Source organism: Watersipora subatra, chromosome 1 (assembly GCF_963576615.1).
Source record: "Watersipora subatra chromosome 1, tzWatSuba1.1, whole genome shotgun sequence".
NCBI classification, from domain to species: domain Eukaryota; kingdom Metazoa; phylum Bryozoa; class Gymnolaemata; order Cheilostomatida; family Watersiporidae; genus Watersipora; species Watersipora subatra.
Window position 1 is genome coordinate 69,458,918 of NC_088708.1, and position 27,285 is coordinate 69,486,202.

The window sequence follows — 27,285 nt, forward strand, 5'->3', positions numbered from 1 at the left end:
ATTACACCTGTCAATCTTTCAATGCTTCACGCTTAACACTGCAACTCGCGTTGCGCATGAAACCACACCAGAAGAAAAATATGTCCCCATACATAAAGAAAATTGCTTAAACTCACATGGCCAGAAAGACTATTGCAATCGGTATAGTGCCGTAGTAGACACTGCAGCCGGTACAGTATGAATTACACAGAAATAAACACAGTACAAGCTATAATAATCATAAAAGCTATAATGGTAAATGTTGTATATGTTGATTTAAAGTCAATTTTCTGTGCAAAAACTTGTTTATTACCCATACAATGCCGGATATTCATCTAGTTTAATATAAAAATGCTGGTTGTTAGCCTTTTAAAATTTCAGAATTTCTACAATAACGTAATCAAACATTCTTAATTTTTTAAATGTTTCCAAAGCCAGCTAAACTAGTAATGCATAAAAACAAGAAATTTTTGATTCCGCTGAAGGATTTTAAGTGATCGCTTTATATTTTTGTTTAGATTAAAGAGGAACTACTACCTGCTTCTAATAAAAAGAAAAAAAAGCGAATACGTAAACTTTCTATGTTTGATTGGAAGTCGCCATGCATAAGGAAGTTTGAGTACAGAATATACTTCATCTATGAGACGCGAGGGGAGGCAAAACAACAGCGTCAAAATTCTTTTGAACTCTCTGATGATTCTGCGCATTTAGGAGATGCTATGCCTTTAAATATCTTGAAAAGGTTTGTTTAATGTGACAGAAATGATATGAACCTGTCACTCATTAAAAAGTTGAGCTTGTAGAATATACATGACACATATATGCATATAATTATAGATATAATTTATAAATATATATATATATATGTATATAATACTATACATACATATATACATATAATTACTAGTTTAATTGTATATATATACATATGTATATAATTAAACTAGCTGTGCTACCCAGCGTTGCCCGGGTAATAAAAAGGTCTTTGGTCATAAAATTGATTTGTATTTAACACATAACAACATTTGACATTCTAACCTTTAAACTGCATATCATGAGAAAAGTTTTGATGGATAGTTTCTGGGGGAACAGCAACCTTTTTTATACACACATTGTTATGCAAGAATTGTTACTATTAATTCAACATATTCAAGATTTTTATTTTGTTTTCTCAGTTCGTATTAATTGTATCATTACCAAATAATCTTTTATTGTAATCGTAGCAAAACCGACTTAATTTAGCTATTACTTGCTAATTATTTCACATTTACATCTAAACCTTTTTATAGTCGTTTTATTTTTTTAAATTTATTTGACCTGCACAAAAAATTTTTCTCATGATATCAAGTTTAAAAGTTAAAATGCCAAACTTTGTTATATTTTAAATACAAATCAATTTTCTAACCAAAGACTTTTTTATTACCCGGCAACGCTTGGTAGTACAGCTTGTGGTAATATATAAATGTAAATATAAGAAAGTGAGGAATAACTGATACTTTTAATTGCACATTATCTTGCACGATAGTACAGTAAATTTCACAGATATTTGTTATAGAATGTGATAGGAAAATGAATAATGTTTAAACTTAAAACACGATATTCAAATTATGTTTAAACAATGCGAATTGAAGTAATAACGGTAACGAACTTAACTTCTAATCTTACATGACAGTCCAGTAAATCTTACAGATAATCTAATAGATAATCTTAAAGGAATTTTTACAAATGTTTGCTGTAAAATGTGAAATTAATCACGAATTACTAATTGGTTAGGTTTAAACGGAAAGATGTGTAAGACAATACACAAAGCGAGCACTGATAGAAACTTTCGTGAAACACCTGTGTAACAACTCAATATTCGTCTGTTGAGGAAAGAAATTGCGCTTGTTAATATATTATATGGTTATGAAAATAAACGTTAAATAACAAGTTGAAAAATATTCATATAAACAACGATGTTTTAGATGTAACTAAAAGAAATAACGCAAAAGCCGTAAATAAAAGAAAAATATTTTGTTCGTAACAAATGAATGTGGAACGCAGGGTACCAAACGAGAATCAAGGAAACAGTGTAGCTGAAGAAAAAGTATTCTGAGCAGCAGGAATAAATAAGAAGAGAACTAAATGTAAATGTGAAATAAATAGCAAGTATGTAAACTACAAAGCAGATTATTTGGTAATGATACAATTAATACAAAAGAAAAATAGCTGTGACCAAATAAAAAGCACTCCAACAGTCACCAATCATTTATTTCGAGAGAAATGTTTGTTGTTACGGTTTGGCGGAAAACATCGTGTTTTATAGGGGCATAGTAACCCGTGAGTGCAATGTATCAATAAATATGTCATTTGGCTGATTTTTTATCATTAATTCATTTTATGTTTGCGAAACCGTTTTACCGTAACGATTAACACTGAACTCGCCATGGCGAGCAACTGATATGTCTTAATCTACTATATAAACGGCAATCTGTGTGTGTGCGTGCTTGTTGGTCCACCTTATAGAGCAGTGATTTCTTTTTTGTCGTACGAATTTCGGTCATACGAAGCGAACTGAATTAATATGATATGAGTAGTAAATAAATTATAGAGCGGTCTTTCTTTTTCCCATTCAGTCGTACGAAGCCAACTGAAGTAATATTAGTAGTAAATAACGCACTTTCGGACTATTAGCCGATACTTTTTTCTGATGATTTTAGCCAAGCGGCTTATATAATGGTGCGGTGATTCTGTGGTTTTTCTTTCACCACTAAGGAGCATTAACCGAAATCTCTGGTTAGTGTGCCTCTTTACAGTGCCCAACGGCACTGTTCCGTTTTAAACAGCAAAGTTGCTGCTGTGTTAAAAAGCACTGTCCTGAGTTCTGCGGCCTATACAAAGGTGCCTATACAGCTATACAAATGTTCTACTCATTAATTAAATTAATTAATGAGTAGCAATTTACGTGTAATTAATACGGTATTTACTGCCAACGTGTACCGAGAAGGTCACGTGAACGTTTTTTCTTGCGACCACTCGAAAAAACGCTGTTCTCACCTATTAAATTTCTACATCAAAAAAGTAAGTACTTCTTATTCACTGTTGTACAGTCTATGAATTGCCACACCTCAACCACATAACCCTTTCACTTGCGTCCATGTACAAATTTAGCTATCAGCCTACTGCCAGCCATTTTGCCAATAGTGCTTCATGATATGTATACAATATTTTTTTCCATCTAGAACATTGGTTTTGGTTATATATTTCATTTTGCCAACATGTTAACAAACACTGCTATGCAAAAAATTCTTTCTATCTACACTTTGTGCATTGATAAAGCGATGTGAAGCTACGAAGCTAAAACGATCCTCTACAATGTTCCTTATTCTTACAAAACCATTTCTTTCACCACCATCAGAGTCAGAGCTGCTATTGCTATTTTAATTATCTGTGTAATCACAAAAATCTGAATTGGCTATAATGTCATCAACATAAGTAGTTATTTGTTTTGTAACTCGGAGACGTTTACAGACTTGCACAAAAAATGTTCGTTTTAAGTTGGAAATTCCCAAACAAAGATTAAAAAATTAAACTTCAGGCCAATTTTATAGAGAAATCATAGGGCAACACTGTCACTACCATAAAAGTCCTAAAGATCATTGGTTATGTTATCAACGAATAATAAAATTCAGTTACTAGCAATTGCTGGGAAAGTCGCAAAAATGTGTGTACGTCAGTCGATCATAGAAAACGCATAAATGAGTCTACTTCAGTGAAAGGGTTAAAAACGTTAAATTTGCCAATGTTTGTGATAGTAAACATGTTCATTTCCTTCAACAGACGATTTACTTTTACTTTTTTCTAGCTACGAGTACTACAGAACTACAAAACTTGCACGGGTACTGCTACTGCGTTTTACCTACTAAATTTCTACTTCAAAAAGGTAAGTACGTCTCATTCAATGTCGTATTGTCTATGAATTGCCACACCTCCACTACTTAATAACGTTGGATTTGCCACTGTTCGCGATAGTAAACATGTTTATTTCCTTCAGCAGCTGAGTTACTGATTTTTTTTTTCAGCTACGGGTAGGCCTACCGTAACTTACTACTACAGAACTTGCACGGGTACTCCGAGGGTTGCGATAGGCGATGGTGAGAAAAAAGAGAGCAGCTGGTATCGACTTACTGTCACCCTGCTTTAGCCATGACCAGCTGTACGTCGCCTGCTCAAAAGTAGGCAAAAGCCGAATACTGTTTGTTTATACACCCGACAGAAAAACAAAAAATGTTGTCTATCCGCAAGTGTTGCGTTGAACTAACATTGTATGATTGTTATGTCATGCTTGCATTTAATTTCCGTTATGTTATTGTTACCGTATGTCATGCTATGTTCTTCATGTTCTGCTATACCTACATATTATCCACATGCAGTATTTTCTAACATACTTTGCAGTATACATATGTATATATATTTTCATGCATTCGTTTTCCTTATTGTATCTCATAAAAAGGCTATCATGTTGGCGTTATGTTTTATTATTGTAAGGTGCTAATGCTGTATCTGCCTTGACACCATACTGTCTGTGCTGTTATACCTATAAATTTTATTGACACAACCTCATTGCTGTTTGTATATACCATGTCAAAACACAGGCTATAGACGAAGAACTGGTGAGCCATGATTAGTGTTTTAAGCATGTAAAAGTCTCCATTCAATAAATGCTGGTGATAGTAAAATATTTTGTATAATTTCTTAAAAAAATACAAAATTTTTCAATACTGCCAGTTTGAAGAACTTCAGTTTGCCTCGCAATGTCAATTTCATTATCAGTTCTCTGTACACAAATAGGGCAACTTCGATTTGAGTGGATTGAGGCTGATGCATTGTAGACTATCTGTAAAACAAATTGCAGATTTCCATTGTTCTCCCAACACTATTGACATGTATGACTGCATATGTGTATGCATAGTCTGATCGGGGCAAAAAATTTCCGTAGACTGCATATTTGGAGTTGTTTTTTAAAATATGAAAGACAACTCTCAATAAACCTCTTGCTGTACGTGAATCTGTTCCCGTGGATGGGTAATGCAGCTACCGGTTCGGGTTTGGGGTCGTGGCATCACTCGGGGATGCCCGTGAGACCCTCTTCACCTCGAGTGCAGCGAGAGTCTCCAGGTGCAGCGCTCCAGATGAATGAGTTGGCGAGTGCAAGGTGATTGATTGTGAAGCGAATGAGTGCTAGACGATTGATTGCGAGGTGATTGATTGCGAGGCGATTGGTTGCAAGGCGAATGCGAGGTGATTGATTGAGAGGCGATTGATTGCGAGGCAAGTGCAAGGCGATTGAGTGCGAGGCAATTGATTGCGAGGCGAGGTCATTGCGAGGCGAGTGCAAGGTGATTGCAAGGCAAGTGCGAAGTGATTGCAAGGCGAGTGCGAGGCAACTAATTGCGAGGCGATTGATTGTGGGGCGATTGATTGCGAGGTGAGTGCAAGGCAATTAATTGTGAGGTGAGTGCGGGCGGATTGATTGCAAAGCGATTGATAGCGAGTGCAAAGCGATTGATTGCGAGGCGAGTGGAAGAGCACAATTGTCAACTGCTCGACGGGTAAAGACTGGTCGGTCAAGGCGTGAGCTCGGCGGCAGAAGTGCGCAATCGTCAGCTGCAAATATATAAGGTTATGAACGGGTGCATGAATCTAGACACATGAATCTAAAACATTTACTAGATTTTACACACATCTAGCTGTAAAACACATTGCAGATTTCCATTGTTTTCCCCAACATTATTGACATGTTTATGTGTATGCATACTCTGATCAGGGCAACAATTTCAGTAGAATGCATATTTGGAGTTGTTTTACAGTATGAAAGACAACTCTCAATAAACCTCATGCTGCACATGAATCTGTTACCATAGGCGGTAATGCAGCTAGTAACGTATATAATCAGTACACAAATCACCAAATTTTAAGTTCATAGATAAATTATTGTCGATATCATGGGGCTGAACAGATTAGCCCTAATGAAATTAAGACGAAGAAGCATTGTGCTGCATAGACATAGTTCTCAAAATATTTCTTAACCAGGGCTTCGTAACATGTGGGCACAATGCTAAAATAAAATCTATAGCTGAACAATCAAACCGACGAATACACATACGACCAATTTTGAGAAATATATATATAGATATATGTATATAATTATATACATACATATATCTATATAATTGTATATCTATATAAATATGTATACAAATCTCAAAGTTTGTGTGTGTGTGATTGGGTTTGTCTAGCTATAGCTATTAAAATTAATTCTTAAAACCTTCCATTCCTTAGTTGATATGCTAAACCACTGAGCTATGTGAGATCGATGGGTTCATTGGGCAATATATGACGCTATGTGGGTGAAAATATGCGTACCGCTCTATTAGTTGCCTAGTTGCCTGCCTAGTTGCCTATTCTCTCTAGTTGCCTGCCACGCTAATGGCAAGTGGCAGGCAACTACATTGTCTGGTGACTGTTTATAAGCTGATTTTTAATACCCGTGCTACTACGGGAATTCCGCTAGTACATGCATATAATTATATATATGCGTATAATTATATACATACATATATATGTTTGTATACGTAATATGTATGCTATATATACAGTATATATACTATATATAGTATATACATTATATAGTATATATACTATATACATATAGTTTTATACATAATGATATAATTCTATATATAATGATATATATAATTTTGCATATTTAGTGATATATATATACATAAATATATATATAATGTTCCATATAGTTTTGTACATACAATGATATATACTGTATATATACATAGACACATATGTAATGATATATATAATTCTGTATATATAATGATATATATTCATATAAACAGTGAGAATAGTTTGTTTGAAAACCTGAAAGGGGTATTCCACTTTTATTAGCTAGTGAAACATTGTCTCAGAATTCAATGAATAAATTTTATTGCTGGCAGAATACAGTTTTATTTGCATTTGCAGTTTCACTTTTAATTTAAGAAGAAGCGCCTTAAACAGTAAAGAGCTTGTGAATGGCCAAAAGCTTAAATTTTTTATTTGTTTTGGCAGCACGTTCCTGCAGCAGAGGAAGCGCAACTCCAGAAGTTATGTAAGAACAATTTTGGCTGCCGAAGGCACTCGATACAGAAAAAAAGAAAAAACACCAAAGAGGCATACAAAATACGGAGTAAGAGCTAAAAGGGTGATGCGTATGTCATCATCACAGACCTCACACAACAGGATGAGAACAGCAAGCACTCTGTCTCAACTTACTAGACATGGTATAATAGCTAAACCCACTAATCACATCCGTATGTAAGCACTGACTGCTTGTAGGAATACAGAGTAAGATATCACCATTACTGGGTAGTAGTAACTAGCTACTACATATATATAAACAAAAGTAAATTGAACGCATTTAGACCAGCGTTTTGCCTCTATACTCTTTATTGCATGCATATTTAGATCAACATATCGCTTCTATGATCCATTTCACATGCATATTTAGATCAATGTATTGCTTCTATGATCCATTTTACATGCATATTTAGATCACCATATTGCTTCTATGATCCATTTTACATGCATATTTAGATCAACGCATTGCTTCTATGATCCATTTTACATGCATATTTAGACCAACGTATTGCTTCTATGATCCATTTCACATGCATATTTAAATTAACGTATTGCTTCTATGATCCATTTTACATGCATATTTAGATCACCATATTGCTTCTATGATCCATTTTACATGCATATTTAGATCAACGCATTGCTTCTATGATCTATTTTACATGCATATTTAGATCAATGCATTGCTTCTATGATCCATTTTACATGCATATTTAAATCAACGTATTGCTTCCATGATCCATTTCACATGCATATTTAGACCAATGTCATGCCCCTAGCTCTATTTTGCATGCATATTTAGATCGCTTTCTAAAACTACACAGAACACATTCAGGGATGTCGCAGAGCAGCGATATAGATCATGGCTGCAATACAATAGTGGAAGATGAAATACCCCACTTCATATATGACAGGTAACTTCAACATACTCTCTGAAAATCAAAATAATCTTAACCTGTACATATAAATTTGTGGTCAAATTACAAAATACATTCATTTTGTGGTCTGTACGTCTAGCTATAGCAATCAAGTTTTAAAAATGAGAAAACAGCTGCGACTGGTATTGGACTCAGAAACCATAGTTCTGCAGCAGGCGTGCTATCCACTACACCATACGGCTGACTTGCGCTACTATGCAATAATTAGCCCTTGACTAATTCTAACACGCTTGAAGATCATGATTGCGTGAGAGATCATGATGCGTAAAGATTATAAGTACAATTATCCCATTTCAAAGCAAACTAGCCGCGTGGCTTAGTGGCAGTTTGCTTGGCTTCACGTCCAAGTGTTTGCAGAATGTGCGAGTTTGATTATTATGAGGTACAATATTTTTTTAACGCCCTGACAGATGGACGGCCATGTTATTATTATAGTTGTTATTATAGCAAAGATTAGCTGAATGCCTGGCATTGCACGAGTAATAAAAAAAATTGCGCAAAGGATTTGAGTAATTTACCTCGTAAGCTAGCAGCCTAAATCTTTACTAAAACAATAGCGGTGTTTCAAGCCAGCTATTAATTGTTACGTTATACATAGCGATCAACTGCGCTAGCTAATAATCCTAAGCGCTTCAAGTGTATTTTAACCAATGTACCTAATTAATGTAATCACAATCATTCACCACCATGGTCAGGTGAATGATCTTAGTGTAGTGGTTTAGATCACCGGTCTTCAGACCTGGTGGTACCGAGATCAAATCCTCTGTGAAGTACATTTTTCATTGCTAGATTAAAATCCATATAACTGGACACAGGGATGACCAACAAAGACCAACACTGAGATTTATCATTACACTAGCTGAATGCCTGGCAACATAAAAATCTGCACAGAGAATCTATTTTCATTTAACATATAGCAACAATTATCATTCTAACTTTGAAACTTCATATTATAAGAAAAGTGTTTTGTGCAGTTCCAATAAACTAAGAAAAAGACTGTAAATGTTTATGTGAAATAATTAGCAAGTAATGGCTACGTAAAGTCTGTTTGCTATAATGATTGCAATGAAAAATTATTTGATACTGATACAATTAACACAAACTGAGAAAACAAGCTAAAAATCATGAATATGTTGAATTAATAATAGCAATAACATACAAGGGTGTGCATAAAAAAGGTTACTGTCGCAGTATAAGCTCGTAGCATTCACAGTTTTGACGGATGATACTGGTACCTCTACATACTGGTACAATCGTGGAAATGAGACATAGGACTGTCTTTGTCTGATAGTTCATCTGACCGAACAGAGAGAGAATGTAGAGACTATTCCTACTTGAGATAATACAGTTTTCCACATGAAAATTACTTAGCCTTTACAAATTTAGTGACCAAACCTTAGGAAAAACCGGAAATATGAGTGTAACGGCATATTTGAAATTGAAATGGCGTATTTGAAAATTACAAATTAAAAAAATTGGTGCTGGTAAAAATATTAGACTTAAAAAAAGTTGAAAGAAAACAAACACAAAATGTGATATTACATGTAACTAATAATGAAAGTGCACATTTAGCGTGTGCAATCGCGAAAAAGATATACAGTATATGGTAAGAGCGATGGGATTTATAAGACCGGCTTAGCCTTGTGGTTACGTGCACTTGTTGATAGACTCACGAGTTCTAATCCAGTACAAAAGCGATTTTCATTGCTATAACTTCTACTATAACCATCGGCCGACAAACAAACATTGAGATTAATATATACACACAGATTTAGACTGAGTTACTCAAATTTATTGGGTTAATAAACTTAGCCAAAGGTAACTACAATACCTGCCATTGATTATAAGCTGATTTAAATATTGAACAAATGTGTAGCAAAGGAAGTAAATGTTTTTCAACAATCTATTTTAGCTATACCTCTAGCTTTTAAATATTTTAATTATGCATTGGCCGGACACACACAGAAATCAACAAACAGCTTCATTGAAAAGCTAGCATAGTAAATATTTTAATTACCGGTGCAACACTGGGCATTCACCTTGTGCTTTTACAATCACCTTACGACTAACTTAGCTTTGAAATTGGTATAAAATGGTGTAGTCTCCAAAAAAACTACATCGTGCAAACTTTCAATCTTACACTCATATGACAATTACTGATAAAAATTTATTAGTAATATTAATAACAATAATGAATATGTCGTAATTTATTATGAATTTAAATATGCAAATATTTAAATATATTTTTTACCACTTTAAACACTCTAACATATACAGCTGTATGACACACAGTTATTGTAGACTAAAAACTCTGACCATGGGATTTCTGTAAAGAAATGACAGTTTAACCTGAAGCTGCACAGACATCAAAAGAACTATTTGATGGTTATGCAGGGCTGAAAGACAAAAAGATTCTGATTATTTTGCGTCTTGGGAGAGAGATACATCTCCATCAGAAATGAGTAACTCTCAATCCATAAGCAATGAACCAATAAAGCTGATAGACATCATCCATGAACGAGATGAATCCAGAAAGCTTTCCCAGGCCAGACTGAAAGAATCGTGCCTCCACGCAATAAAGATAGAGGCAGCCAAGAGAGAATTTAGCCTGCATTCATATTTAGGTAAGTCCAACTTGGTAGCTAGATGCAGGAAATCTTGTAGATCAATGTATACCAAAAGACGCAGACTGTTTGCTGCGGTGGTAGACTTATTATTCTTGTAAGCGTGTAGGCAGCAGCAAATTAAAATTTCAATTCGTAAAAAGCAGTTTCACTGCCATGCGCAAAAGAACTTTATAAGAATATTTCTATAAAGCCGCAAACACTTGAAACCCAAACTAGATTAATGCTTGTGGGTCTCACTTCCAGAGATTTTCTTAAAAATTGTAATATTTACTTTGCAGAAAAAGCCAATCCGCCTGAGTCAAGAAAAGGAAACCATCCTAGTTTCCCACCAGTACGGACGAGAGAGGTGCAACGTGCCGCTGTTGAGTCGGCGAGAAACAGGAACCACATCTGTGTACTTCTACCAACAAAAGCTGAATGTCAGTTAGCAGCTGAGAAAACAATGAACAACAGGCTAGTCAGATCAGCTGAACGAAGACCCTGCACGATTATTAATAGTTTTACTAGGATGTGTTTGACCTAATTTTATTGTCTGAAAGATTCATTTATGGCGATTAAATATAAAACTGTTGTTATATTAGAAAATGAATAAAATAGACTGATCTATTCTGTTGTAGAAAAGAGATTTCTTGGCAACAGAAACGAAAAGGAAAATTTGCTGCAGCCCAAATTAACAGTTAAGTATAATAATGCCACGGAGAGTCTTTCCTATAGATCAGCCCAACCTGGCACCACACGCCAGGCCTGAGAGATAGCATAAATAATCAATTACGGAGTACAAATCAGAAATCTTTTACGAACTCTTTGTTATTGTGTCAAATGAAAAAATTTAACTCATACAGTTATTAGACTTGGTAATGCCTACAAAAAGCACATTTCTCTACTAGAAATATTGCTAAGCATCCTCAAACGGTCCAAGTTTTATAGATCAAGTTGATGGATTTTAGGAACAAAGTTTTGCCAATGGCCTGTGCATTTAGTCTCCGTGACATTCACTACTGATGTGTTACAGAGTCATTGGAGAAGCCAGCCGACTCTAGTCATTCTGGATCCAGACTAGGAATTGATGGTGGCAGCATAAGACAAGTGTCTGATACACACACAACCAAATGTATAGAGCCTACACATGTTTTTATTGGACCAAAATTAATACATATAATTCTACAATAGTTTAGTTTGATCGTTGACTTGAGCAACTTATTTCTGTCACATTACACATATTCTATTCACCTATAAGATGTAGCGCCGCCTATTCACATGACTGTAACTAAATTATAGCGATTCTTCGGACCAACTCATCCTATAAGACATTGGAGAAGCCTGTTTCAGCAATTTCAACCGGTAAGGATGCCAGGAGAGTTTCCCTTCAAGCTCTCAGAGGATCAACGGGCTCCCTCCGACCCCAAAAGAAGCCCTCAATGAAAAGTGTTAAAATTAACGACCAGCCGGTAGCTATTAGGGAGAAAACATGGAGTATCATGGAACCTATCCCAGTGAATGCATTGGTCGACACGGAAATACAAAGACTGTCCAAAGCAGCTTTTGAAGCCGGTCACCAACAGGTAATGTTCTTACATGAAGCAGAGTTAGGGAAGATTTGAAGTTAGTTGAATAAAAAAAGAAAAAGAATCAAGTTAAAGATTTGTGATGTGATAATATGATAGCATATGATGAGAAAAAATAGGAAACAAGCAACAAAGTTACAACAGAGCATTATACACTATTCACGCATACTTTGAACAATGTTTCTTGCAAATCTAGCAGTTATTTATCCTGTTCAATAATTACTAGACCTAGCGCAATATATGGGAACCGACCCACATGAAACCCACTTTCCCTTTCATATGAGGCAATTGGTGTTTTTAATGATGATTTGATTAGTTACAGGACACAATTGATGAATCTCAAGCTGAATCAACAGCAAGTGAAGTCCTCATACCTATACTAAAAAATAAACATTCAGATACAAGAATGCAAGATGTAAGTAAACAAATCTCGCCCATAGAGTCAATTTAAAAACTCATCAGCTGGAGGCATATCTTGACTATAGAGTGTAATATCTGGTATACTCAATAGACGCAATGCATCTACAATACCTACAATAATATTACAGATTAAGAAGAACACATCTCTCCACTCAGTAAAGTCTAGGAAAATCTCTGGCTCGCAAGTGACCCCTGAAAGACATTCATACAGTGCAATGATCGATATGCTGCCCTCGGAAGATTCCAAAGACTTGAAGGCAGACGTTCTTAAAAATAATAGCAAACTATTAAACCATCAACTTGGCACGGTGAGGTATGTTGTAGCTGTGGTAGATGATACTCTTGCTTTGTGAAGCTTAGCCCTACGCGCAAGTACTAACATTTAGAGATTAAGTAGCCAGCCCAGAGTTGTGTCCTCTTTTTAAAATGAGTCTACTATGGCTATGGTCAAACGGATACAAATAAATTCTTACCTACCAAGAAATGTTCTACAACACTGGTGGTAGCAGCTGAACAACTGAACAAAACAAAGAAAATGTGAATGCTAGTTGATTGATCGAATCAATAAAAGCTGATAAGTGTTGAAGTGGAGAACAGGAGCTTTGCAAACCCTGGCACTCAATCAGCACCAGTGAATTCTTATGGTCGAATGTTGTACTCTTTATGTTGGCAAGGATGGCGTGAAGCTGTTTATGGATCGATTCTTAGTGGCAGTTGATCTCATCGGTTAGACTCCAGAAGTAGCTGTATTTAATTGTGTACCAATCTTCATTGAGAGACATGTGAACATGGACAGCAAAACTTTACTCAAGCCATTGAAAAAGGGCTGAAGATGGTTGTTGGTATAAAGACTTGAACCAAAGCCTTAGGGTATGACAACTTTTTGCTGAAGGAAACTATGGACATACTAGACAGAGGCCAGGAGCAAAACTCCTCACTTGAGAAGCTCCTCAGGTTCGAAGTAAAAGTAAGCTTGTTACCACCAGACCGTCTTGAACTAGACTAACAAAGACTGCACCGGGAGAAAAGTTTGTGCTCACCCAGAAAATTGAATGGCACCTCCAAGAAGGCAACTCAAGCACTCAAACTGTGTTTATGTGCATGGCTTTAGAGAAAGACAGCACAGGAACCTAGCGAAGTCAGGCCTGAAATGGGCAGCAAGTACAGTCCAGCAGATCATCGAGAGAAAGGACCCAGAAACCCTGACAAAGTTACCATCTCACTTACATACCTTCAGGATGAAGGATGCTAGACTGAACTTGAGAAAGTAAATGGCAAGACATTTACTCCTTGACCAAAAAATAATAAAAAGGACTACCGCTGTAGAACATGAGATGCCCGCAATCCACGAGAACTCAATTCGTGAGTCAGTTTGAAAAAGGGTGTCAAGCGCCAGGTATATAATATTTTAAATAAAGCACCTGATCGAAGCGACCCATCAAGTTCTATATTCATCCAGGTCAAGGACAAGAATGGCTATAGGCAGTTGTGCATCGACTATCCACAATTGAATGCAGTTATCAAGACACCTACTCCTTGCTAAGATAGATAAAAGGTCTCTAAGACTCCGTCTTCTGAGTCTGCTAGCTAAGTATAGGCAGGTGCACTTCAGTGCTAATGTACAGGATAAAGCTGCCTTCATTACTTGAGTGGCTGAAAAAATAGAAGGTGCTATGCTTTAGACCACTTTTTTGAAACAACGTTAAAAATCTCTTATATCATAGATGATGTGGTAGCCATTACACCAAACTGATATTAATGTGCCTATCCAATAGGCGTTGCTGCTCTTTATTGAGCTGATCTTAAGCTGAAAGCAGCCAGGCATAGATTTTTCCGATGTCAGGTTGAATGTTTTGTTACGGCAGAGGGCTGTGACCGGGGCTGTAGCGATAGGCCTCCTGGTAACCACGGTTGCAGGGCTGAGCCTTTGAGACACCAGAGAAAGCCCGGCCACCGTTAGGGCAATCGGGCTACCAAAAAGAAAACACAAAGACTGAAAGAGAAACCGAGCGAAGAACAAAGGAGAAAGGGCGGAGCCTAAAAACTTGAGTAAAACGATAAAGGGGAGAAGAAGATTTGATCATTTTGGCAGAGCGGTATGTGCACCCTCTCTGCATGCTTTGGATGTGGTTTATTGCCTGTCATGCATGTAAACTTATACATTTATTCAGTAAATATATATTTCATTGGCAATTAAAACTGTTGTTGTTTCAATGCCTTGTGCAGAGTAAAGGAAACCGGCAGATTGCTGTAGAGTTCGGTAAATGTTGAGTTCGATGAGAGAGTCAGCTGATAAGGAGAAGATTCATGCAATGGTAAACTGGTTGGCACCAAAAATGAGACAAAATTGAAGATTTTTCTTGAGTATTTTGGCTACTACTAGAAATTTCTAGCAGAATTTGCAACTACTATTCAATCCCTCACCCTGCTAATAGATGAAATGAAAGTGCAGAGAAGACGGCTGCCATCTTTCACAAGCTAGGACTGCAATAGTTTTACACCTCAAACTGCCAGCTGAGAATGATGATAATCTCGTGGCTGCCTTCTCTGCAACCATATTAAAATGGCAATCTGTGATGCACACAATATGATCCAAGCAGGCATGAGCAAGGTGCCAACTAGCATCTACCTAGCCTACTGACCTGAAATGACAAGAAAGATCCATTGATGTATTGTCTTGTGAAACCTGCAAGACTTCTAACCAGAGCTCTGTATTCACTGAAAGCAGGCCGCAAGAGATCAAGGCAGGCAAATCTCAACAGTAAATACCCACTGACCCAGTTGAACCTCTGCCAGCCACTGCTTACAGAAACCACTGAAACAGGGTCCTTTTTGATCACATCTCCAGATGGCAGGATGCTTAGCAGTTCCAATGCTGCTACCCGACTATATCTTGAGTAATGAACAATTATAACTCTACCACATTTGCTTAACAAAAAGTGTCTCCTTGAATCTGCAAGGAGACGCTGCATCGATGTCTCATTGAAGCAAATTGAAACTCCTGCCACATTTAGGCTATAAATCCGTGAAAGGCAGCAATTGATGATTGAAAAATTTGCTGAAAGATTTCTTGGAGACTCACCAAAGAGAGTGAGAAGTTTTGCTGCAATAATTCATATGGGCCTTTTGTGTGCACCTGATACTCAATCTCTGCAAACCCTTCAGCAGAATATTATCCTAGTGTCTACAAGAGACTCAAGAAATGCTACTGATGGTCCAGCAAAAGCGAGCCAATAGGAGAACAGGCCTACAGAAATCATTGCTATATCAATCAACAGACCTACGTAACAATAGACAAGAAAAGAACGAAATGGTAAACACCGAAATTACAACTGAATGTGGTGCAAGAATCTCACACCAATAGCACTTACGACAGAAGACTGTGGTCTGTTCTTAGGAGAGCTGGCTGGCTTCCTAAGGTGAGACCCCAGTGAGACAGGCATTGGTCACTTTGGAATCACGAGGAGAGGAAAGAGTCTGAGCTTGGGAAAAAATAGTACATACTCGCGGCTTCTTGAGGCTTTCGTACCCTAGCAACTTCAGTCACAGAAAATCAAACTGGAGAAGCCAATCCGTTTACAATATAAACTCTCTTGATTGATCTATTCTTGAAAGAAGCTATGCCGCCTCCAGTCCGGCGGCATAGTCAACAGGAACACTAAGATACCGCAATCAGAATTGGCAATTACCTGATCACCGGTGATCAGGTGAGGATGAAGAAATTTGTATCCATTGCCGTGGAGACTCCCATTTTAATGCCGGTGAATAAAATGGCCTGGCATGCTGTGGTTGGCTTGTTACAACCGGGTGAGGCAAAAGTTAAGAAATACCAGTTGTAGTTCTGCTCTAAACAGATTATATGACTAAGAGCGTTGTGTAGACAACTAAAGAAACTGCTGGATATTAAGACTCTAATGGCAACAACAGGAATGAAAACGAAATAATCAACAATCTGGGCAGTCAAGGTATAGGCTACAGGAATATTTTTTTCTCAGGAGCCAATAACTGTAGCCTTCTAGAGAGGAGGTCATAGCCTTAGATTTTATTAGTCTTATGGGTCGTTACCTACCAAATAGTATGGCTACTCTAGTAATATTCAAACTAGCACCATTTGAATTCTTAAAGCATGATGCATGTCTGTATTGATCACTATTGCGCATACCGTGGACTACCTATGTTCAAATTATCATCTTATCTTTTCTTATTCAATTGGTCATGCGAATTGATCAATTTATATTATGTGTAATGCTTGTCTAGTCGCTAATTTTTTGCTCTTGCTGTTTCATATTGTTTCCACTACTATCACTAAGTCAGCCCCCGACTTATTGAGAATAGTGGAAACAGTGATTTTTGCCATTAAGAACTACATCCATTCATTATATATGTCTATTTTTTAATCATATGTAGCGACTATATTTAAACCCTATTGATTTAGTCAGGATACAGCTTTACAGTCTACTGAAATTTGAGATATGAGTTTCTGTGAATCACATGCCAAATTAACAATGGGACATCAGTTATGAGAGGAAAACTCTATACGCATTACACTTATGCATTACGCATTATCATATTATACTCCACAATGTGGAGTATAATATGGAGAGATAGACTTATGTGAACCAATAAAACTAATACAGCAGTATAAGATACACGCAGTAATAATCACTATTACTAATAGCTCGTTTGTATTCCACATAAAGTGAATTTGTTATGATTGCTCTTGTTGTTTTTAAAGAAAATAGCGACAGTGTCTAATCCCAGCAGTTTCTTTTATGATTATTACTGTAATGGTAACCGTATCTTCTTAGGGAAGGATGGTACTCACCAGGGAATAGAACTAATGATAGAATCAGAATAAAGGAAAGGAGTATGTCAAGTGTTCTCTCCCAACTTAAGGGCAACACTTTCAAGGGGCGATACGACATGAAAGTGTTTGAACAGAGTCTGTTGGAAGCACTCAAATCATACAGAATAACGCATGAAACAGTCGTGTCAACCAGAGGATACAGTATATCCAGTATTACTATAAGCAAACAAGACAACATGAGCCGTCTCTCACAGTATGCAGAGAGAAAAGCTGGAAATACTAGATAATCTGTATACCAATAGTGTACACAAACCAGGATCCGTGATTTAATAATAACAACATATTTATCTGTTTTTTTGACAGGCAATAAGGTACAACAAAAAGGTGAGTGAAGCATTGAAACCTGTACACTGCACCTATACATACACATATTCTTCAATAGCACAACATACTGCATACTCTAACGCTATCAACTAGACTACATGATACACGGTGAACTAGAACATAAATAGAGCTGAAATGAGTCTTTTTGCGAGACCGACACCGGTAGAAGATAACAAGCACGCGAGTCAGGGATTACTTGCTCGAACTGCAATATATTTACAGGAAACTGCAATAAAGGTTGTCAAATTATAATAAATAAATAGCTAAAACAAGTTTTGTACAGAATTTACATATCTTGATCAATGAAATAAATACCAATATTCTTCGCTAAAGCTACGTAATGTACCATATGACCTAGATAGGCTGACACGGTACAAACCTACCAGACTGTTATATCATCAACTTCTACAAAGTATATCGAAAACTAGATGTACTTTTATAATGGAGAGTGGATCAGAGTGTTTCAATAAGAAGGTGTAGGACGAAGATGCAGTAGAGTGACAGGAAGTACTTCTATAGAGTAAAGTTGGGCAGACTGTACAGGTGATGAAGTGTCAGTGTGGCAGCTGAGGGCAGGTCTTCTTGGTGTGCCCTAGACAAGTAAACATGCAGATGTCTAGATGCATCATAAACTGCTTCTTCAGACCACTAAGTTATGCAGTAGTTTATATTCCCTTAGAGATATACAGGCTCATAATCACCAAAAGAATTATGCATTAAACAAAACTAGACACCCACAATGTATCTACAAATAGCAGAAAGTTATTAAATACAAACTAAAAAAGTAAAGACATTAAAGGAGGTGAATTACCGATCGATGAGCCATCAAACAGCAAGAAAACAATTGAAGTTGATTCCATTACAGAAAATTGTGTTTGTATACATGCACACACCTTCTTGCCGACACTCTCCACACTTCCTCTTCCCACCGGCAGCAACAGGTCTTGTTCTGAACCCCCTGACAGCGCCTCCTCTTGCGCCACCTCTTCCTCGCTCGTTCCGTGTGCCCGGTGCAGAGGTACCAGCATTACCAGATATGTTAGACGAGCCTTCATCTGCCCACTGAAAAAACTTACAGCTCTCTTCCCTAGGCTTCGAACATGAGTAGAATTCTCGGCCTGTGTTTGGTCCTTCCTTCCGAACTGTAAGCCTAAAGCAAAAACTGCCTCTGTGTGACAGCAGCAAATACGCCTGTACTTTTAATCAGATGAAGTTTAAATCACGTTAATAATATTGGAGGTTGCTATTGACAAAACAGGTTCAAATTTTTTACATGCAACAATTTTTCAAGTCAATTCAAGTCATATTTCAGTTCAGAATTTTTTTAACTTCAAATGACTCCCAGAGCATGTTTGGTGATAATAATTTGAACTAGGCATCTATATATATATTTATAGTAACTAGAAGCAGATGCAAAAGCATATAAAAAGAGAACTCTACACTGAAAACCCAAAAGATAATTAGTGGAGTATGAAATATTTGAAAAAATATTAAGAAGAAAGTAAACTTTTAGTAATTGCGCTGCAAATTTGTTTCGTGCGATGCACTCATCAGACGCGGTTGTACTAGAAGATTTTAGTACAACCGCGTCAGATGAGTGCATCGCACGAAAGATTTTGTAGCGCAATTACTAAAAGTTTACTTTCTTCTTAATATTTTTTCAAATATATATATTTATATATATGGATATATATATAAATATATATACATGTATATATATAAATATATATACATGTATATAAATCTCAGTGTTTGTCATTTGTCATCCGTGTGTCCAGTTATAGCGATTAAACTCTAAGAATGAAAAACCTACTTCGCACTGGAATCAAACTTTGAAACACACGTCCTGCAGACAGGTGTGCTATCTAATACGCTATGCTTTCCTTGCCATACAATTGTATAACTGTTCATATACTTATTACAACTGCCAATCTTCAATGCGGATCGATTAAAATAGCATGCTTCAGCTAGCACACTTGAAGATCATGATTGCGTGAGAGATCATAGCTGCGTGAGAGATCATGACGCAGTCTTTTTTTCTAGCGCTGGCTTACGTTATAATAACGTCTTTTATTATAGTAAAGATTTAGACTAGCTTAAGTTACTCAAATTCATTGGGTAAAGAAACTTAGCCAATAGCAACTACATTACCTGCCACTGTTTATAAGCCACATTAAATCTTATATGGCTGTGTAGCATTAGGAGTAAGAAATGTTTTGCAAACAACGTGGTTTGGCTATGCTTTGAGGTTTCAAATATTCATGCATTAGCATTCAAGCATTATGCAATGGCCAAACACACACAAAAACAAACAAATGCCTTCACTTAAAAGTTAGAATAGTAAATGTTGTATAACTTGATTAAAAATAAATTTTCTGTGAAAAAATTTTTTCATCACCCGTACAACGCCGGGCATTCATCTAGTTAGGAGATATAGCAGAATTAGGATACATACTACAATCACAGCGTTAAAATAGGATAGCATCAATGATTGTGTGCGAAGGATATAACTTAATACACGCTGCCTGTCCATGTCACAAACAAATGTTGATGTAGATATCATCCAGGTGCTACAATCTATAGAGTATACCTCTTAGCAGGCTCGCTGCAGGCACAGAGCACATCACCATCCCCATCAGTCTGTCTCTGGGTATGCATACCCCTTGAAGGTGGGTTGTTATTAGACCCTGAGTAAGATCCTCTCGATAGGTGATTTCCTCCAGATGTAGTTGGTTGGTTTGCAGCACCTCTCGGTTGGTGATTTCCAGCAGATGTATCTGGCTGGTCTGCCCAAGAAAAGAAGTTACAGCCCCCTTCCTGACACTTGTAAAACTGGCGGCCTGTAAAACAAAGACAAATCTTTTTGATGTCAGAAGTAATTTAAAATATAACTTGAAAAGTCTAAAACAAATATTGTCAACACTAACCTTTGTTTGGGCCTTCCTTAGAGACTGTGAGTAATATAGCTTGCTGTCCACACATGCACACCGGGTAATTCTCTCGACCCTCTCCATTTACTTGCCCTTGCACAGACTGAGTCGGGGTGAGATATACTCCAGAATCTCTGCTGAACGTTGACCCACCTGTTCCTCTGTTCACTACAGCTCTCACTGTTGTGCCACCACTTTTTCTTCCTCTGTCCTCACTCCTGCTCGCTACTCTTCCTCCTCCTTCTGCTCTGGCAACAGGGCGCTGAGTGGAAGGTCTTTGATTAGTATTACTACTGGAAGACTTGAGTGTCAAGTCGAACGCATCTCTCAACTCAGTGTCACACATTATGCAGCCTGTGTAGTCAGTGTCTATGAAAGGAGGGATGGAGCCAGGCTTGAAGAGAATGTGCAGGTGCTTTGTTGTTGGACCACACTGGTTGTAGAAAATATAGGAACAGCATTGACCATGTTTGAATGTTCTTAAACAGGAGAGCAAATATTGTTGTTGCACCTAAATAACTTTCTCACAGCAAGTAGTACTCCTATTCGGTCCATACTTGCTTCCCTTAATATGGCGCTAGAATCATTGTGAAAAGAACACAGCGGCTACCTGAGCTTAGCTCCTGAATAAGAAACAGTTGGAAGATGCATACGTGTTAACCAATCTAACTGATGTGTATACCTACCTAGCTGATGTGCGTACCTACCTAGCTGACGTTTGTACCTACCTAACTGATGTGTGTACCTTCCTAGATGATGTGTGTACCTACCTAGCTGATGTGTGTACCTACCTAGCTGATGTGTGTACCTACCTAGCTGACGTTTGTACCTACCTAACTGATGTGTGTTCCTACACAGCTGATGTGTGTATCTACCTAGCTGACGTTTGTACCTACCTAACTGATGTGTGTACCTTCCTAGATGATGTGTGAACCTACCTAGCTGATGTGTGTATCTATCTAACTGATGTGTGTACCTACCTAGCTGATGTGTGTACCTACCTAGCTGATGTGTGTACCTACCTAGCTGATGTGTGTACCTACCTAACTGATGTGTGTTCCTACACAGCTGATGTGTGTACCTACCTAGCTGACGTTTGTACCTACCTAACTGATGTGTGTACCTTCCTAGATGATGTGTGAACCTACCTAGCTGATGTGTGTATCTATCTAACTGATGTGTGTACCTACCTAGCTGATGTGTGTACCTACCTAGCTGATGTGTGTACCTACCTAGCTGATGTGTGTACCTACCTAACTGATGTGTGTTCCTACACAGCTGATGTGTGTATCTATCTAGCTGATGTGTGTACCTACCCAGCTGACGTGTGTACCTACCTAACTGATGTGTGTTCCTACCGACCTGATGTGTGTTCCTACCTAACTGATGTGTGTTCCTACCCAGCTGATGTGTGTTCCTACCTAACTGATGTGTGTTCCTACCTAACTGATGTGTGTACCTACCTACCTGTACGTATTTACAAACAACACACGCTCAGCTACTCATCTGTACTTACCTACTCACATATTTGCATGTGCATGCATAGTAAACCACAAGCGTGTACTTACCTACACAAATGAAGTTACCTCCACAGGAATATCTCAAAGCTATATTTACTTACACATAGGCACTTAACTGTATATTGATAATTTGGAGAACTACATACTGATAGCGTCAGATACAAACATGTCTACGCATACATACTCAACCAAGTGCAAGTAGCATACCTAACAAGTACTCACCCGAACACAAGTGCTCACCCAAACCCAAGTACTCACCTAAACGCAAGTACTCACCAAAACGCAAGTACTCACCTGAACACAAGTACTCACCCGAACACAAGTACTCACCCGAACACAAGTACTCACCCGAACACAAGTACTCACCCGAACGCAAGTACTCACCCAAACACAGTACTCACCTAAACACAAGTACTCACCTAAACACAAGTACTCACCCGAACGCAAGTACTCACCTGAACGCGAGTACTCACCTGAACGTAAGTACTCCCCTGAACGCGAGTACTCACCTGAACGCAAGTACTGTCGAGAACTGTGATGTTTTGCATCTCCCTTGGCAGCCACATGACACTGCGACAGTCAGGGTAACCCATGCACCCTATATAGTAGCTGGCTCGTTTTCCTTGCATAGTCTGAGTCTGCTGTGTCTGATCACCACTGCTTGAATTTCTTTGTCTCAAGGTCATGTCATTGCCACAGTTTGGACACTTTCTAACTACTGGTGATAAGGCTACAGGAATAACAGAACCATTTTGTCGCTGTGATTAACATTTGGAAAGGAGTTTTAGATGACTGCACTGTGTTAGTGATGCTGTGTACATACCCTCACTTTGCTGTATTTGCCCTGGATCATGCATCTGTGTGTCCAGGTATTTCTTCATTTGGTTGTCAATATCTGCCACTTGTTGCAGAGAAATCTCAAACTTCTCTCTGTAAGTAGCTATTTGGTCCCTCAATACATCTAAAAATGACGTAGGACATTAAGCAGAGGTTGGTTTTTCAAAATATCAGCAAACAGCAGCAAAGCTTAGACCAAAACTAAGTGAAGTTGTCTTACCTTCCTTTTGTCGCCTCCCATCACATATCCTACAAAGTACACAAACGTGAATTTCCACTTCAAATAATTACATATATGTTGAATGTCACAAGCTCAGCAAATAGTAAAAACCACTACAAATACGTACATTTTCAGATCTGCCTCAAGGCCCGCTCTGAGATAGGGCTTGGAGAACTCAAAGCCCAGTGCATCATATCCTGTAAATGAAAACAGTAGGCAGGTTGTCAAGCTTGTGATGAACTAGAACTGGTGTGAATTAGTAAAGGGTGGTACTAGGAAAGACTAAGAAAGTTGTCAGGGCACAAGCAATTATCCAACAACTTGTACTAGATCAGGTATTGTATGGTAACATTCTACCTTCAACTAGTCCCATTCCGAGCTTGCCAGGGATGAACTTGTTGTCTTGCACACCAGCATAGCTTCGCTCCTGTATCTTTTCTATATGCTCAGCGTGAGTTGCATCTGTGCCAATGCCGTGTTTCTCCATAAGAGCGATAAGATCAGCTTCAGTCAGCAAGCTTGGTGGAGTTGTCTGCCCTGATTGTATCTGTAGTTCGTTATAGAATAAATATGAGTGTGTGATGCCTGAAAAGTCTGGATAGTGCCTTATCTCTATCGAAAAAAACTAGCTACACATACTGGCACCACAAAAAAACTTTCAGAGATGTACTATTCCACAAATGAAACAACTCAGTAGTATATAAATAGAACAAGCAGACTATGTAAACCGAGACTATCATGAAATGATAACTGGAATCGTCTTGCAATCAAATGTACTAGTAGTTTTGAAGACAAAGGCAACTGTCACGGAGAGATTTGGCAACTCCAACAAGGAATAATAATGTATCTTGTCTTCCTACCACTTTTAATAAAAACCTGAATATGTTTAATTATTATTAAGTGAAAAACTACTAGCCTATATCAACTAGCCTGTATTTTTATGAGTAGCTTTTAACGATATCTGATATAGCAGAACTACTATCCTTAAAACCGTTGTAAATTTTGTTGTTAACATAGTTGCATGCTGCTATGACTGGCGTCCTGGCGCTCTATCAGTAATTTGGCATGCCAGAGATTGCAAGGTTAAATTTACTGGTTGGCATCAATGCTATATGTTCAAATGAGTTTGATACTATAAATGAATTTCCTAAGGCTTTTGAGGGTTTTAGAACGATGCCTGGCATGTTCACCATCAGCTTAAAGCATGGTGTTGATCTTGTTAGGCTCTACTCATCAAGACCAATAGCTGCAGGTTTAAAGGATAAGTCTAAATCAGAGTTAGATAAAATGCTAGCTAATAACGCCATAGAATCAGTAAGAGAGTCTGCTGATTGGTGTTCAGGCCTTACAATTGCTCCCAAAACAGGAGGCAAAATAAAGATGTGTGTAGATTAACTAGTCTTAACAAATGTGGGAGGAGAGAAATCTATCATTTACCTATGATTTCTGATATGCAATGTAAATTGTCAGAGGAGCTATGTTTGCAAAACTAGATGCTAATTCTGGCTTTTGGGAGGTTAAATTGAACCCCGAGTGCAAACTGTAAACAACCTTTGTCACACCTTGGGGTAGGTTGTTTCAAAAGCATGCTGTTTGGTATTCCTTCAGCTGCTGAATATTTTCAGCGTGCTGCAAAAAAAATATTGAAAGGTTAAATAAGAGTCATTTTAATGGATGTAGTGTATAAGTCAAACCCTCAAGAACACTGGGAGAGGCTCAGTAGAGTGTTAAAAAGGATTGAAAAATCAGGCATGACACTCCACAAGGAGAAATGTGAATTTGGATGTTCAGAGTCAAGTTTCTTGACCATAGTTAGTGGTAAGGGTATAAAACTGGACTCCAGTTAAGTAGAGGCTATTTTTAGTATGCTAACTCATACTAATATAACGGAGACAAAAAGGCTCCTTGGTATGATTACCTACTTAATGAAATTTAGTAGTAAACTTGAGGTTTATGAGGTTTCTAGTAAAATTCTAAATGGTTCTGGGAACCGGACCAAGACGAGGCATTTTGCAGAGTAAAACAGGAAATGTCTAAGCAGCCCTTGTAATGTACATTTGACCTAAATGCTAAGTACAGGATGTCAGCAGATGCAAGTAAAACGCTCTTGGTGCAGTATTGCAACAGTTGACTAAAAGTGGCGAGTGGCAGCCAGTTGGATATGCTTTCAGAAAATGTCTGAAACAGAGACCCGATATGCTATAGTAAAAAAGAAATCAATTGCCATTACATGGGCTTGTGAGATACTTGATTATTACCTCGTAAACCGCCAGTTCGAACTTGAGATTGACCATAAGCCTTTGATAGCAATTTTAGGTGAAAATGATCTCTCTCCATTACCAGTTAGGATACAACATTTGAAGTTACGTTTAATGAGTTATGATTACACTCTTTTTCATAAACCAGGCAAAAATAGGTTCTTGGCAGGCTCCTTGGGTCGACCTAATGGATATACTTGCGATGTGATAGCAAACATTAAATGCCATGCAATAGAAAATTATGTACATGATGTCGTTTGCTCTAGCACATATCCGAATGTTAGGGAAGAAATAATTTTTAAGGCTACGCAGGAAAAGCTGCACTAGGAAATGTTTAGTGTACATGCATAAGGGTTGCTAGGGACAGGCTCAGTGTCTATAATGAAATTTTATTATACAATTCCAGAATCTATACACCTGAGCTAATGCTAGCTGAGTATCTAGAAAAGTTTCATGAGAGCCATCAAGGTAATACAAAATGTCGAAGATGCGCGCAGCGACACTTTTGGTGGCAAGGTGTCAGGGTGAGATTGTAGATATGGTAGGCAGATGCAATGTTTGTATTATGCATTCCCAGGTTAAGCATCACCCGATGCAGAAGATGAGTTACACAACCGTGGAAAGTTATAGGCACAGATGCATTCACTTTCAAGGGTGATTTGTATCTAGTTATTATTGACTACTTTTATAAATAGATCGAGGCTTTACCCAAAGAAACTCAGACATCTAGAGAGATGGTTAATGTCAAAAAGATGTGTTCTATAGGTTCAGAATCATAAAGTGTATAAGGTCTGACAATGACGCTAATTATGGCAGACATGAGTTTAGAGATTTCACAAGGAAACACAGTTTCAGATTGGCTACTAGCAGTCCCAGGTATCCATGTTCAATGGCTTAGCAGAGAGTGTGGTCAAAACAGAAAAACCATTGTGGCATAAGAGCCACGATAAAAGTGTAGCTTTGTCAGCTTATAGGACAACTCCGTTGCCATCAGGATATTCACCTAGTAAACTCATGTTTAGCCGACCAATAAGGTCTACCTTAGGTATACCCGATGTGAGTGATATAGACTATGGTCAGTTCAAAGACAAGGAGACATCACATAAGCATAAGATTAAATCCAATTGGGATAGGAAATACAAGGCCAAACAACTCCCCAAACTTTTACTTGGGCAAGTTATGTATGTTAAATCTTCTACTTACATAGGGACTAAAAGTACTGCACTGAAAACGGATACCTCTTTGATAGTTACTGTTAGTTAGGTGATAGTTAAGGTGGAACAGAGTGAAATCCAGAGGAACAGAAAACACCTTTTTGTGTTATACCCTGATACTTCGGGTGGCTGTGACACATCTGATGAAGGCAAGGGTAGCAAAAACCACCAATCAGGGACTGACAAAAATACCAGGACTGCAATCCCCCTCCCCAGACACAAGCAACAGGTTTAGGATGTCATGCCAACTGAAAGCGTGGAGCCAGGAAATAGCGAATGACACCAGTCGATGAACAGCTGGTCGATAATGTGATGCCAACAGAAAATGGCACCCCTGTAAGTTGTGAGCAACCCATAAGTGCTCAAGGTGCGAGCCAAAGCAATGTTCAGGTGACATGTTCTAGCATAGTTAGCAA

General features: G+C 37.7%; 1 protein-coding gene across 1 annotated transcript in view; it reads right to left on the minus strand.

Annotated features, from left to right (window-relative positions):
- Positions 1–17,964: 17,964 nt before the first annotated feature.
- The window catches only part of LOC137386030 (DNA topoisomerase 3-alpha-like), a 30,753-nt gene continuing 21,432 nt past the window's right edge, over positions 17,965–27,285 (minus strand). Inside the window, exons 14-22 of the mRNA XM_068072683.1 lie at positions 23,755–23,944; positions 23,525–23,594; positions 23,398–23,426; positions 23,164–23,301; positions 22,850–23,070; positions 20,818–21,253; positions 20,481–20,730; positions 18,784–19,040; positions 17,965–18,482 (exon numbers count right to left, since the gene is read on the minus strand). Coding sequence (XP_067928784.1) covers positions 18,445–18,482; positions 18,784–19,040; positions 20,481–20,730; positions 20,818–21,253; positions 22,850–23,070; positions 23,164–23,301; positions 23,398–23,426; positions 23,525–23,594; positions 23,755–23,944 — 1,629 coding nt within the window. The 3' untranslated portion in view covers positions 17,965–18,444. The remainder of the gene's footprint in view (positions 18,483–18,783; positions 19,041–20,480; positions 20,731–20,817; positions 21,254–22,849; positions 23,071–23,163; positions 23,302–23,397; positions 23,427–23,524; positions 23,595–23,754; positions 23,945–27,285) is intronic.